At 40.9% G+C, this 14,984-nt stretch overlaps 1 protein-coding gene across 4 annotated transcripts; it reads left to right on the plus strand.

Annotated features, from left to right (window-relative positions):
• The first annotated feature begins 365 nt into the window (after positions 1-365).
• On the plus strand, positions 366-14,328 carry patz1 (POZ/BTB and AT hook containing zinc finger 1). Of its 4 annotated transcripts, XM_039797670.1 has the most exons (6): positions 366-1,938; positions 3,575-3,638; positions 3,724-3,895; positions 6,575-6,733; positions 9,899-10,111; positions 10,499-14,328. In XM_039797670.1, the coding sequence occupies exons 1-6, from the start codon at positions 698-700 to the stop codon at positions 10,975-10,977; spliced, it is 2,328 nt and encodes a 775-aa protein (XP_039653604.1). In that variant the 5' UTR covers positions 366-697; the 3' UTR covers positions 10,978-14,328. The 4 variants fall into 4 exon arrangements, with proteins under 4 accessions (XP_039653604.1, XP_039653605.1, XP_039653606.1 ...); XM_039797671.1 differs by lacking the exon at positions 6,575-6,733; XM_039797672.1 differs by lacking the exon at positions 9,899-10,111 and having other exon boundaries at positions 367-1,938.
• Positions 14,329-14,984: the final 656 nt, after the last annotated feature.

The following is a 14,984-nucleotide window of genomic DNA, read 5'->3' on the forward strand; positions in this document are numbered from 1 at the left end:
CAATGTCTTGAGGTATTATCTAAAAACTGATTATAAAATGAAATTGGTCACCCTAGACCCTGTTTAAAAATGCCATACACAAATACCATAAAAACTGAACAAAAATGATTGCTACAGATACTGATAGTTATTTTTACAATAATACTGGCATTAGCTTTTACTGATTGATTTTGTTTTATTTCATGGGTATCTTTCCTATTGTCTTGTCAAGCCACAACTTACAGTATAATGCTTACAACCTGCACTCGCACCGAGGAAAGGTTTTTTTCGTATTTGTGGTTGGTTGGGGGAGGGGTTTTACAAACAGACCAGGCAGGAAGAGACCTGCGTGTTAACATTTTGGCATGAAGACGTGATAGACCCCTGCGGTCCTGGGGCTATACTCGTCTTGACAGCCATTACAACGAGAGAATCGTCAAAATAAACATTTAATATCAAATCATAGAGAAACATTTTTCACTAAACAAGAGCGACCCCCACCCCTCAAGAAAGCAAGGTCAAAGTTCACAGGAAGCTGGGGGGCTGCCATTTTTCCCTGCTACTGCTAACGTTAACGTTAGATGCTAAAACGACGGGGAGGGGCGGTTGGTTTTGGATATTGTAGCTAGCTGGTATCAACTGATCGAATTCGTTAAACAAAATCCGTCATTTCTCCGACCGTTGTCGCTAACAACCATTGTTATTGGATGAATTCGGCATGGAGAAGGTAGCGGAGCCGTCTTGGACTTCTTCGTACACCTATCAGGTGAGCAAGCACAGTGCGGAGATGCTACACAACCTCAACATTCAGAGGAAAGATGGAGGAAGGTTCTGCGATGTGATCCTACGCGTCGGCGAGGAGAGCTTCCCTGCACACAAAGCTGTGTTAGCCGCGTGCAGCGAGTATTTCGAGTCGGTCTTCAGCCGCCAGACGGAGGGCGACGCCAAGGAGCTGGAGATGCACACTATCAGCCCAAAAGTTTTTAAAGACGTTTTGGACTTCGCCTACACCTCTAGGATTGTGGTGCGATTGGAGTGCTTTCCGGAGTTGATGACAGCTGCCAAGTTTCTGCTGATGCGGTCAGTTATTGAGATATGTCAGGAGGTAATCAAACAGTCAAACGTACAAATCCTCGTCCCGACCTCACGGGGAGGAGAAGCCAGCCTTTTCCAGGCCACAGGGGCCACGGAGCTGGGTTTCCCGGTGGCGCAGCAGGATCTGGTAAACGGAATGACAATGCTGGTGAACGGTCAAAGCTTTGCTAACAATGCACAAATGCATGTGGATGGCAGTGAAGCCACTGCCGTCGTGTTATTGGAGGACGGCGGCGAGTCGTCGATGCCAATGTTGGAGCCTGTCGAAGGACTGTCCGTTTCCCCATCAACGGAAATACCGGGAAACACGTTTCAGCACGACGCTGGCTCCCCGGGATCGAAAAGGAACAAGGGGAGACCAAAGAAAGCTGTCGGGGTCGTGGAGGCTGTACACTTTAATCACAGCACCCAGAAAGACAATGGGCTGTTTCCGTGCGGGACTTGCGGTAAAGCATTTACAGAGGCTTCCCGGTTGAAGAACCACGAAGCGCAACACGGAGCCCACACCGGCGGTATAAACAACGTCGGTGACAGCCTGTCAACGGCGGGCGGCATTTCTTTAATGTCTCAGCCGGGTTTAGTGGAAAACGGCGTGCAGTTACACGGAGGGCTGACACTGGATAACGGCCGCAAACGGGAGAGGACCAGGCGGCATGTCGGCTGTGACATTTGCGGCAAAGTTTTTCGCGACGTTTACCACCTGAACCGACACAAGCTCTCCCATTCAGGGGAGAAGCCGTACGCTTGTCATGTGTGCGGGCTCCGTTTCAAACGCAAGGACAGGATGTCGTACCATGTGCGATCCCATGACGGGTCAGTCGGTAAACCTTATGTGTGCCAAAGCTGTGGTAAAGGTTTTTCAAGGTGAGCTGAAGTTTATTCACACTGACCGTATATCATGTCTTGTGGAGTTGTAGAAAAACAGTGCTGCGACTGTGCCTCAATGCCTGGGGCTCTCAAATCCCCCAGGACATAGTTTCTTACTATGAGGTGCATATAGTACCTGAAGAAACAGTAACTGTAGGTATTAAGTGACTACTCACGATCACAAAACTGTAAAAGCACAGCTTTGCATCAAAGCAAAAACTGAAGGAAGCAGTTAATGTCAGTCCTGCTGTTCAGAAAGCTGTTTGTCAGCTTTTGAGATGCACAAACACAGACACAAGTTGTAGTCAGCTACTTTATCACCGGCAGCCTGGATGCAGGTCTGAGGTCCAAAAACAAGGATTTTAGTTACGTTTTATAAGTAGTCATTATTTTAAGTAGGCACCTATTAACGGAATACATAGTTCAAACCCTTAAGTGTGTGGGGGTATTATCAGTCATTTAAACCACTTTCTGATGTTGTCATACGCAAACCCTTCGGTTTTTGTTGTAAGAAAACTTCTGAGCCGTTACAGAGTGATTTGTCATCTGAGTCATTTGGCTTAAACCAGTTTCCCAGGCTCAGTGCTCTTAGGCTCTGCTGCAAACTCACTGTCCCCACCTACTGTTTTGGATGTTAAAATACATGCAAATAATACATGTAATAAGTCAAGGTAGTTGCATGCTAATCGCTAAAAAAAAAATCCTAATGTGATGAGGTGGGAGTTTGTCACAGAGCCATCAAAGATTTGTACAGGTCGAATCCCCTCAGTTGTGCTACATTCATTTTTTTTATTATTCTTTATTTCAACATTTAAATGCTTTCTGGCATGAATTAAGTCATTGGCCTTTTTGTTACATTTAATATGTTCAGGAGTGCTTTGCCACATAACCACAACATCATAGTTTCATTCTGGCCTAGGACCTGTGTTACATGTCATACTGCCCTCTCTCTCTCCCTTGTTTCCTATGTGCCTCAACACTATGGACTGTCCAGTAAATCCTACATATATAAATCCTCTGCACTCTGAGGAAGAATGCCTGTCCCAGATATTTAAAATATTACATTAATTTATACTTACTTGAATGCCATGGTATACTGACCAGAAGTAGATTTTACGGTTACTTACCAGTAAACTGTTTTTTACTGTACTATTTTCATTACATGTTATTGTTTACCAGATTTGACTGTAACACGACTAATTCACTACATAAGTCATCCTCTGATTAAAAAAATTAAAATAAAATAAAACTTTTAAAAAGAGTCACCACACAAATGTAATGGAACGTTTAAACAGTAAGAGAGCATGGATGTAATTTAATGCTCACAAAGTCACACATGAATAACTAAGCACTTGGTCGTAATAGAGGTAAGTTTGCACCATGGATGTATTTAGAAGGTTTGCGCAGGAAGGTCAACAGCTACCAGAGTAATACATTCTTATGTTTATTAATTAAGAAAGATAAATAAAATGAGTCCTGCACAACATAGTTTTTAACAACAGCAGCAGCAGTATTTTCTTAGTTTAAATAAGGAATGCTTATGGTAAGAGACAGCATCTTTAGCTGTGTGGAAATATGTTAGAAATGAGTCATAAGATGGACATCAAATATTATTTTCCTTCTTTCTTTCCAGACCAGACCACCTGAATGGACATATTAAACAGGTTCACACAACAGAGAGACCCCACAAGTGCCAGGTAACATTCAGGATCTATATATCAGAGTTAATATATTATGAAAAGGCATAGCTTGTGGGTTAACGTGTTAATTTCTGTTTTTCAGATTTGTAACGCATCTTTTGCTACAAGAGATCGCCTCCGGTCACACCTTGCATGCCATGAGGACAAAATTCCTTGCAAAGTTTGTGGCAAGTTTCTGCGAGCTGCCTACATGACGGACCACCTCAAGAAACACAGTGAAGGGACGCATAACTACTGTGGCATTTGCAACAAAGGTAGTTATTCAAAATACCTCAACATGCACCACAGGGCTCCAGATTGTGACTAAACATTTTTCATTGGTGTAACTGACTTTTAGCAGGTTTGTCTCAGTGTGTATGTGTGTAGCGTTATTCCCCCACTCGCATGTGTGAAACCACACCCTGTACTCCTCCTTGAGTGACATCCCAATCTTAAAACAAAGTGTATTTCAAAATGAAGATAATTCTTGATTGTTTTTTGACAAGAAGTGCTGCGGTGCCTGTTGCACCTGTCCCCGGCCCTAAAAGACCCAGCCTTAGACCTGATATCATCGGAGGAGGTAACTGCTGTACCACCTGTCTCCCCCGTCCCCAGTAAGATGCTAATCCTAACCCAACATCTCGGCAGAGATGGCCTCATCTCACTCAGAGCCAGAGCCTACCACAAAAAGGCTAACATGTATTCCTTTCACAAAGAGTGGCTTGTCCAATTTATGTGGCTCAGATACGATAAAATGGCAAACATTATGCATTGCATTTATTGCATAGAGTGCGGCCAAAGCATGGCGGAGAACAGTGCTTTTGCCAGTCCCTCCAGGATTTTGCGGCCTTTTTTTGGAGATTGTTGCAGCTCAAAATGCCTGATTTTGCGGGAGCTTTTGTAAAAAAAATGCATTAAAAGTTGCAATGTCTTTTGTATTTTTGTTGCAGAGAAGTTGCGAGAGACGGTGAAAATTGCAAAAAAAAAGTTGCGATTTGTTTTTGGTATACTTCTTTAAGAATAAAAACGAAACTTGTTTCGGGGAGAATAAAATTACTCTGGCCTGAGTTTCCCTAGTAACCTTACCAAAAAGGCTCAGGATGCTGCAAATGTTGGTATAATATGAAAATGGCTAGGGGATTTAAGACAAAAAATTTATTGAATGAATCAAATTTGAACATATCTGTCAGTGGCTTATTGATCTTAACATTATTAATATTAGTTAGCATTCCTTTGACTGCCATTCATTTTGACGTCACTTTGACAGCGAATAACTTTACATCTGAAGCGTTTAAAGACTATTTGTCCGTTGTTTATTTCTAAAGAAATACGACAATGTATAAAAGGCTCCATTACCTTGTACCTCACGTTATGGCTCCGTAGCAGACGTTTTTGTAAAAATAGGCTAACGATTGTGTCATAACCAAGCGACTTACTTTCACATATTAGAGGAATTATCGTATAGTACAGGAGAAGCTCGTAGGCGGTTTCGACTTACATGAGCTGTTTAGGTTTAATGACTAATGTTAACTAGCATGTTAGTTAGCAATAATTAGCCTGTGCCTATGTTATCTCCTTACATATACCTACGCTCTCCGTCTCTGCAAGATTGGGAATGATTGAGATTTCTCTTGGCACAGCTACCAGAAGACTTACAACTTTCAGACAGGTTGCTCACGTCACATTTATGTCGTCTCTCCCAGTTGGAGGCTGCGCAGTAACGCTCAGCGCTCACCGGAAAAGTGCTTCAAATATCCCATTGCTCTGGTCTACGTCCAGAGCAATGGGATCTGTTGGTCCATTATTATATACTGTCTATGCTCCCGCCTGGTCAGTGGCTCTCAGAGTACGCCTCTGAGTCACATACTGACGCACAGTCTGGCACGTGGGACTGCTGTGATTGGTTGAAGTCACGGGAAACTCCTGTTATTGGTCAAATTTGCAGAAAAGTTGCGGTGATTGGTCAAAATTGCCAGTCGCAACAAATTCACGGTGATTGGTTGAATATGCGTGAATTGTTGCGGACATTGCAAAATCCTGAAAGGGACTGTTTTGCTATCGGAGCATTGACGTTCTGAATTGAAATGTTAAAAAAAGCACAATGTCTCCTATTTGTGTTTGGCTGGCTCTGCTGTGGGTTCTTAGAGAAAGAATAAATGAAATGTTTATTTTTAATGTAAATTTATAACCCAGTCCAAAACACTCAGGATTTCCTCTACCCCTCTGAAGGTTGAGTTTGCCATGACTGCAAAACCGTAACTAAAAAGCTACACCATTTGAGTTGATCACTATCTAAATGTTGCACTGTGATCTATTAATGCAATGGGTTTGCCAATCAAATATGTGCAAGTGCACATAGAACATAATAAAGTCCTAGCATGAAAGGGGAAACATTTTTTCCTCTACAGCGATAGAAAATCACACCTTTTTAAAAGTGTGCTGATTCTTTTCTTTTTGCCAGGGTCCTCTAGCCTGGTCCTACCAATTGAGCGGTAGTACGTAGGAGGGCAGAGCCAGGCTAGCGGTCCTCTGTGTTGGCACCTCCACTGCGTATTTACTTTCTGCCCAGACACAGGAGGAAGCATAAACACCCCTGACATTTCCCAAAACTTTGTTTATGGTGTGTTTTGTCCCATTTGATTGCCATTGACTGTGGCCACTACACCAGAATAGAATAAAGTACCGTAATGTGATTCGTTCTTCAAGAACATCTCTTTATACTGTGCATCACCTTTTGTTTGCTTGGGAATTTGGATGTTTGCCTCTTGCCTATGATATAGTGATGCTCTTTACTGTTGAGAGATACAATTTGAGATAAAGATATTTATTTAACTCCCCCTGAATTAATCATTAGTGTCGGATCAGTGACCTCAAATAGCCAGGGCGCCCCTCGTCATAGTCAAGGCCTTGAGTGTGCCAAGAAACTTCCTTTTTCTTTGTTCTTCTGGTCCCAGGTTTCTCCACTGCGTCCTACCTTAAGGTGCATATAAAGACACACCATGGCTCTCCACTGCCCCCCTCTGCCACAATGCACACCTTCCCTGAGCCAAGGGGGGAGCTGCAGATGCACAACGGCACCCCTTACCACATGGGACGCCAGTGCTCAGTGGAAGGCAAGCAGCCGGCCGCCCCCTCCCAAACTTTCATGTTTCTGGCTTTTATTTGCTCTGCTGCTGTTTGGAGAAACACGCTGTTGCATCTTTTGTGTATGTTTAAAACACAAGCATACATCAACCTGCCAAGCTTTGCTCTCAGACATTTTGTTCAATTTCATGTGCTGGTTGTTTTTCTGCTAGCTAACTGTCTTTCATTCAGAGGGGGCAGTGTATACAGAACCTCCCTGTAGTAATTAGGTGGAAGGAAACCCTCTTGAAATAGTCCACACCTCCTATGAAGTGCTTAACTTCTTAAACAGAAACTTAAGTAGTATATGATTAGACAGGTGGTCAGTTCACTCAACAGACTGCAACATAAAGTGCTGGATATACTAGTGTGTTCTCAGAAGTTTCACTGACTCAAAGGTTAGTATTGCAGATATGATTAGAGGAATGCCTTTTTGCTGATCTATGAACTGTGCATCTGTTACTATAGAACAAATGCAAGTCAATAGGCAGACAACTCATTTACTCGCATCCAGAAGTGAAACTACAGTGGAAATTATGACCTTTTCTGTTAGTTAGACAAGTAGGGAGGCCTAGTACTATGGGCACCTCTCTTACTAAAACACTACATTGTCACCTAGAGTAAAGACTTCATTAGGCTGGAAATTGGGAATATAATGTGGACAAATTTTTTTCCTATCATAGCATACTGTAATTAAACACGTAGATGTTGTCTGGACTTAACAGTTGACAGTTCTTACATGACCATGTAAGAATTTGGAGTGCTGAGTAACTTTTTTTTTTTTTTTTTATGTGTGTCTGTCCAGCATGGCCATGGCATCATATGGTGTCTGTTTCTGCTTGGCTGGTCCATCAGCAGTTGTTCAGCAATGCACAGTGTTGCATGAGTGTCCTTTTTATGTGTGCTCCATTTGCCCTGGATTCATTGAAACCTTTGTAGAACCAGTAGCATAAAGACAGTGAACTGTGAGCACAAACCACAATTGATAATATGGAAGACGATATTTATGTCTGTTGATTGCACTTGTAACTGACTTCCTGCAATTATGTGAATAATCTGAAAAAAAAACGCATGAGCGTACAGCATTTGAAAAATATGCTATTTGGCTAAAGACCGAAATAAGGTTGGCTATCAAACTTATTGATTATAATGAGAGCAGATTTTGCTTCCAGAACTCCATAAGGTAAAAACCATTGGCCACCTAAAGTAATAAATCACTAAAATTGATTATTAGGGGTGTCACGATTCTCCAAATCCTTGATTCGATAAAAAGTTTTGATTGAGGTCACGGTTCAATTCGATTTTTTTTCTTCTTTTTTTTTTTTTTAAAGCACAGGTTGCTATGCCATTATTGATAATATTCAAAGATTTAATGCTCAAATGCAGCCTGTTATTAATATGTACTACACTACTCAGGCTTATGCATTGTCAATGCCGCTATAAGCATGTGGTTGTTACATATTCTGTCTACTTGAGGGACTTCCAACATTACAACATTTACATTCATTTCGCACCACGAGCACACCGCGACACAAATCAACAGAGAACTCTTTAATGAAACATTATCTAACAAGTGCAGTGAAGCAGCTCGGTTAGCACAATGACATCATGTTAGAAAGCAGAGCCGAAACAATCTGTCAAAAAATAAAGTAACTAAAGTGTTAGCCACGATGCTAACAGCATTGATGCTGCCAAACGGTGTTGTCACTGCTATTGAACGTTGTCACTCACTGGAAGTCCAAAATACTTCCACACCGGCGACTTCAGTGAAAGAGGAGGGGGTTCACGTTCTGTCGATGGGTCTCCTGCTGTTGCCATGCTATCTTTTGACTGGCTGCAGCTAAGTTAGAGGAGTTTGACTCGCAGCACTTCAACACGTGTGTTTTTTTTCCCGCTTGACAAGCCGACCGGACGTGACATGGGGGCGTGGCAGCATCGACGATTCCATTTTTTAATTGGAAGTTCGACATTGTGACTTAATTTCGGTCAATTTGGAATTGAAATCGTGACACCCTTATTGATTATGTTCTCTTTGTTTGCCATCTTTTGAATTGCATCAAGGTAGGCAGGTGGCTGCAGGTGCATCAGCAAGTATACTGTAGATATTTGCCATTATCCTTTATTGTGCTCGAGTTATTTTGAGAAACTGTACAGGCCTCTTTTTAACTAGTGGTATTATCATTTTATCAATAGGAATTCATTAGCATCACATTGACCCTATCATTTCTGCCCTAGCAGGTGCAAAGCAAGTGGAGACTTGACAAGCTTATTATTATATTATTAGTTAGTGCGTTAGCAGTTTCTTTTGAATCCACGATGTTAAAATCAATATTTGTTGCCATAGTGTTTACCGGCAGGTTTGTGACAAGAACAACATGTCACACTACTCGACGACCCACAGATACACCAAAAAAGTCAAAATCTTCCTGCATTTGGTGTTGAAAGATTAGTCATGTTTTTCCGTGTGCGTCCTTTGGGCAGCATTATTGTTTTTATTTGCTTGCTCAGGTTATACTGTTAGGCAAGTTTGTCTTTTTTCTGCTTCTTTTCAAGATTGTTCAGTTTAAGAATAGCATTGCTGAAGTTGTGAGAGGATTAGGGGATTTATAAAATTGATTGTGGAGTCATTCAGTGTATCTCCTGCTATGAGTATTACTTGATAAGCAGACCTCTTGCTGCAGCAGTTGGCTATAAATGTGTTTTCCTTCAACACTGTGGACATCAGTTTGACTGACTGTCATGTGGCAGATATATATGATCTAAGCATTTACCATAGTGCTGCTCATTGTGGCTTTGAACTGTAATTTCGATTAAAGCTAATTGAAAGGGAAAGAGACTGTGAATATTTGAGTTGTAGAATTAGAGTAAACACAACACACAGTTTGGCATCATTTGGTTTGAATGATTTAATTCTGAGTGACTGAGTGTATTCGTTCTAAGGGAAAAGAGGGAAAAGTTAATTAATTCATCACTGACAGCTTTAGTGATGGGACTTACTCAACATGGATTATTTTTCAAACTAGAAACTACTTTTATTCAAAGACAGCATTTCAAGTACTAGTCATGAAATGAAGGTAATTCTGTCTGTATGGTTTCCGCCGGCCTGTTATGTCTGCCCCCTCCCCTTCCTTTCTCCCTGGCCGGGTGTTGTGTAGACCTGTGCGCCAGTCACCAGCTGCTTCTCACCTCGTCTGAGGCAGAGGGTCGCTTTCATGGGCTCTCTGGACACCCAGTTCTTCCCCAGCCTGGCCCTCCAGCCTTGGGCCTGCAGCCTGAGCTGCTCATGGGGAAGGCAGGTGGGGCTCCATATTTCTGGGATTGTCGCTCTGGCGGGGTGCCTGGCTTCCCTGTCCATGGGCCTGCTGCAGGTCAGTACAGTCCAACAGGAGGGTGGGTGGAGGCATGGTGCTAGCACTGCCCACTGGTTGGATGAGCACAGCAGAACTGTCAGTGGACACTGGGCAAATGGAGATATATGATTGTATAGTGTAATGCCATAACTATATGTAGTGATTGACTGTAAGATGAAATGTCACAATTTGTTCTACTTGTACTTGGTGCCTTCTCACAAAAGTTCTCAAGTTACATTTTTAAGTTTTTGCAGGTGCCAACCAACTACTGGATTAAAGTTGTGTTTGACAAAACCGGTTATATAATCCATTGCTAATTCATGCCTCCCTTTCCTCCCATTTTCTCTTTTTTTTTCTCTCTCTGTCACACTCTCTCCCTTCCTCTCCATGCTGGGTTTACCACAGATGGGCAGGAAAACACTGGGAAATGTCCTCATCTGGAATCAGAAGAATCAGATCCTTCGTATGGGGAATTGTCCAACGGTGACGAACTTAAATCTCCACATAAACCTGACGGGCCGGAGCTCGAGATGCCCTCTTTGGCCTGTAACGGAGCCTCTGCGGGGGCCTTGGGCTCTCCAGAGGGATCTAAAGCCAAGGCGGACCCTGAAAAGAAGTTTACCTGCGGTATTTGCGGTCAGGCCTTCCGCACCAAGTCCTACCTCAACAAGCACCAGCACAGAGTTCACAAAGCCCAGAAGGCCCAGGGGGTTTCAGGGTCGGGCTTAAATGAGCTGACCCCCTCCCTGACCTCTCCCTTCTCCCCTCAACAAAACATGTCCCTGCTCGAGTCTTTTGGCTTTCAGATAGTCCAGTCTGCTTTTGCCTCTTCGCTGGTTGATGCTGAGGCAGGTCAAAGTGGAATCGACTTTGGAGGGAAGTGACATATTTGCTAAAGTTCTAGCAAAGCCTCTCATTCTTATGACAAAGCGGGGTTGCCCACAGAAGATGCTCTGTATTTGGGAATAACTTTGCCTCAAGGCTACTTTTTCTGTTGGTTACGTCACTTAATGTGTATCCGATATTTTTGTCACTGACGCCATACGATTCCTACTTTTTCTACTTTTTCAAAGTATGAAAAGAGCATGCACGTGTTTAAATTTTCTTTACAAAGAAACGACATGAAGGTCTTATCTCCTTTACCTGATGTGGATCAGTTGAAGTTATGTTTGGTATTCTTTCGTTTGTTTTTGGCTTGCGTGTTATTGAGCTTTTTTTCGATACACAAACGTTTCTCGACAAGTAACTTACTGTTTGTTCGCCCACTTTAACTGCTCTGATGTACCTTGGCCATTACAATAATTTGAATGCTTCATATTCCTCGTTCCCTTAAAGGCCGTAACAGTTGTCTTTACTTCAGAGCTGCAAGAGGGCTGAATTCTGTATTTATGATGTTTTCTGCTTCTTTTAAGAAATATTTAGTTTTTCTTAAGAACAGGGATTTCATTTGGCTCAATTTTGATAGCAGGTTTTCTTGTAATATAGTAATTGTTCCGAGAAACTTTTCTAACAAGCGCACGGCATATTTCTTGACACATTTAGCCTTTTGTAAGCAATTTTCTTCGGCTTCATACAGAAAGTATCAGTTTGCTGGCCACTGAGTAGCACTGATAGCTGTCAAGGACCTTAATGAATAACTATTGACAGGATTATAGTAGAAGAAGCACTTAAAACATGTATTGATACAACTTATTATTTTAACTGTTACTGCATCCATATAAAGATCATCTGGCACCATCAAATCTGGCATTTTTTTTTTTTTTTTTTTTTAGGTAAAACAAAAGAGAATAAGCTACCTCACTGAAGAAAAGAACACCATAGTGTTTCTCATAGCAGAGTTAAATATTGCGCCAACTTAATGAGATTTAAACAATAAAAAGTTGTAGCAAATTCACAAGTGAAAACCAACCACTCTTCTATGAGAAATTAGCCTACAGAATTTCACTGGGAAAAGCTTTAATAGCACCACAGCTTTATTTCTTTTAGTTTTATTTTCAGATCCAGGTCTTTAATGCTTGGAGAGCCTACTGGTTTTTTATTATTATTATTTGAATATAGCCTTTTGAGGAGTGTTGCCATTCAGCATTAACCTGAGGTTGGGAATCAGAGAGCAGAGCTGGTACACTGTGCTCTAAATGAAGCAACTACGACTCTACTAGCAGCTCATTTGGATGTAAAAAGGCTTTCAATCAATTTTTGATTTGATGATTTGTGAATTATTTATACAAAATAAGAAGAGGAAAGCCATTATTACAGGATAAAAAAAATGTTACCTGTAAAATTTGTCTTGAAAACATGCCTTGAGCTTGTTAGGAATGAGCTCACATCCCCCCCCCCCTCATCCCCCTGTACAATGACAATGTTTCCAAGCCTTGTTTGTGAGGTATTTAATCAGTTGTGTGTATTGAACAGGGACCAAGGTCAGGTATATTTTCAGCATATATTTTGAGAAATGTAGATTATATTTTATTAACTTATTCATGCCCTCGGTTTTGTGTACAGTTTTTATGTCAAACAAAAATCTTGTGATTTGCTCGTTTTGATGATTTTTTTTTTTCACTCTAAATTATGTTAACTGTAGATGTGCAGTTGCGTGTGTGTTGTACAACAGCTGGAGCACTGATCAGCCTCTGGACCGACCAAACGTAATACTACTTTTACAGAGTCATGTAATTAAGCTCACTTCATTTCTTCAGTGTTTCGTCCTCTTCATCACTTGCAGTTCTTGTATTGCTCACCCATCTTCTGTCAGTTTTGCTTGTGCCGTTAGTAGATGATATGTCTTGTGTTTGCACTAATGGTCGCTAGGTTACGGTGCAAGCTAAACAGTGTCTTGCAGTGAAAATGTGTTTCATCCAAAATGTTGAACCAAGACATTCCTTCGATGAAGACAGACTTAATTGAGTGGTTCCTCGAATCAGTACGCAATGGGAGCCTCCCATTCACTTTTCTGCTTTGCTTTGTTTCATTTGTGAATTGTTAATGAAAATATTTGTTATTGAAAACATTTCTGCACCGATTAATTGGTTGTGCCTCTTAAATAAGCAGACAGAATGTTACTAATTAGCAGAAATTGTGTGTGAAGGTCAATTGCCTGTAAGTTAAGATTAATTTGGTTTTGGTTAAAACGATCAAAAATTCAAACATAGACCCTTTTCACAATCATGACATACCCCCTCTTAGTTTTTTATGTACTGAAACACAAAATAAGCAATCACTGTTAGAAAATTGGCATCAAACCTCTGCTGGCATTTGTGAGAAGAGAGCTCCACCAAAATAAGATTCAACAATAAATTGTAACTATCTTGTATCTTAGTGACTTCTCGCACAACTCTCACATCAGTAGATTAACATCTTTTTCCATAGGTTGGTGTTTTTTTGTTTTTTTTCCTGTGTTGTAAAACCTGTATCTTGATGCAAATCATACCGTGCGTGTGTGCGTGTGTGCGTGTGCGGTCTCTGTAAGTGTGCCGTCTTTTTCTGTGTTTTGATCCGTTTCCTCCTTTGTTTGATTATGTGTGTAAATTAGGCTGTTAAATTCAGTACATTCCTATATTATTTATGGTTATGTTGTGATTGTAACACATGTATATACCATTCATATACACAGTCTATAAATATATATATAAATATATATGAGCCAACCAATATGATCAGTGATTGTCAATGGTGGTCCTGTACATATATTTGCTTGTTTTTTTCCTCGTCCATCATAGTGGAGAGATCTTAAGTTATGGCCATTTGATTGAAAGTGTAAACTGCATGTTCTGGCATGCGAGCTGGGGACTGAATGTCGATCACTGGTCGGGGGCAGTAACAGTTTAACTGTTCACCGTAATGTCACTCTGCTCTGGTAGCGCTCACACTGCCAGCTGCAAGACTCGCATCTTTGACCAAGTTATGTTTTATTTTTTTCTCCTTTTTTTTTTTTTTTTGATCCACTCTGCACTAGTATTTACTCCTTAAAAGGTGACAAGGGTTGTTTTTGAAATTGCTTATTTGAAAACAAGTGGAAGATGCTGTAAGGAAATGATGTTCCTTTGTTTGTGTTCTTCACTGGGAAGTATTTTTTTTTTTTTTTCACTCGTGTTGGTACTCAAGTGTGCAAGGTGTTTTCGTTAAGTATTTTAGGCCTAAATGTTTTTGCTTTCTGCTTTTGGTCTGTTGCAAAGTGCCTTCAAAAAATACTGATTGTGCACAGCAGTGGATTAAAAAAAAAAAAAAGTCCTCTTTTCTAAAGGTTAAGAATTGTACAGAGTGACTTGCATTGACACTTTTGTATAAAAATACACAGAAAATGTACAATATGTTAACTTCGTATTTTATCATCTTACTCAACAAGATTGCTCTTAAGACATGTGAGCTACATGTTTTGTTATAACGTCTTTGGACATATTTCAATATAAGCATACTTTTCTATAGATATTTGTTTTTGTACTCTGTTATTGAGTCTCATCTCTATGTTGGTACAGAGATGAGCATCAAATAAATTGCAATTGGAAAAAAGCTCCTAACTTTTCTCTTGTAGTTATTACTGGAATCAGTCCATCCAGGCCCGGACTAGACATCGGAATCCATGTTACAACTATTACGCTACAGCAGGGGGACTTCCATGTTGGTGGTAAAGCTTTACTGAAACCGGTAGACAAACGCTGAAAACAAGTCTGTCTGCTGGTACTCCGGTAAGGTTCTAAACCGTCTCTGGCATAGACATAATATGGTCTCTGGTATCATTATACAACAAGTAGATCCGACCAGGCACCCAGAGCCAATTGGGCACACCTGGCGCATCACTTGAAATATTACTCCGCCATTTCTATGTCAAAATTACAGAGTTGAATAAAAAATAAAACTGTTTTTGAAACACTTGTATTCATGTAAGTAAATCAGG

Source organism: Perca fluviatilis, chromosome 4 (genome assembly GCF_010015445.1).
Source record: "Perca fluviatilis chromosome 4, GENO_Pfluv_1.0, whole genome shotgun sequence".
Taxonomy (NCBI): domain Eukaryota; kingdom Metazoa; phylum Chordata; class Actinopteri; order Perciformes; family Percidae; genus Perca; species Perca fluviatilis.

Excerpts from the sequence above, each read along its gene's own strand:
- patz1 (XM_039797670.1), top strand. The coding sequence starts at position 698 with ATGGAGAAGGTAGCGGAGCCGTCTTGGACTTCTTCGTACACCTATCAG. Across the intron at positions 3,896-6,574 it reads CTGTGGCATTTGCAACAAAG|GTTTCTCCACTGCGTCCTAC; the intron begins GTAGTTATTCAA and ends TTCTGGTCCCAG. Across the intron at positions 10,112-10,498 it reads TGTCCATGGGCCTGCTGCAG|ATGGGCAGGAAAACACTGGG; the intron begins GTCAGTACAGTC and ends GGTTTACCACAG.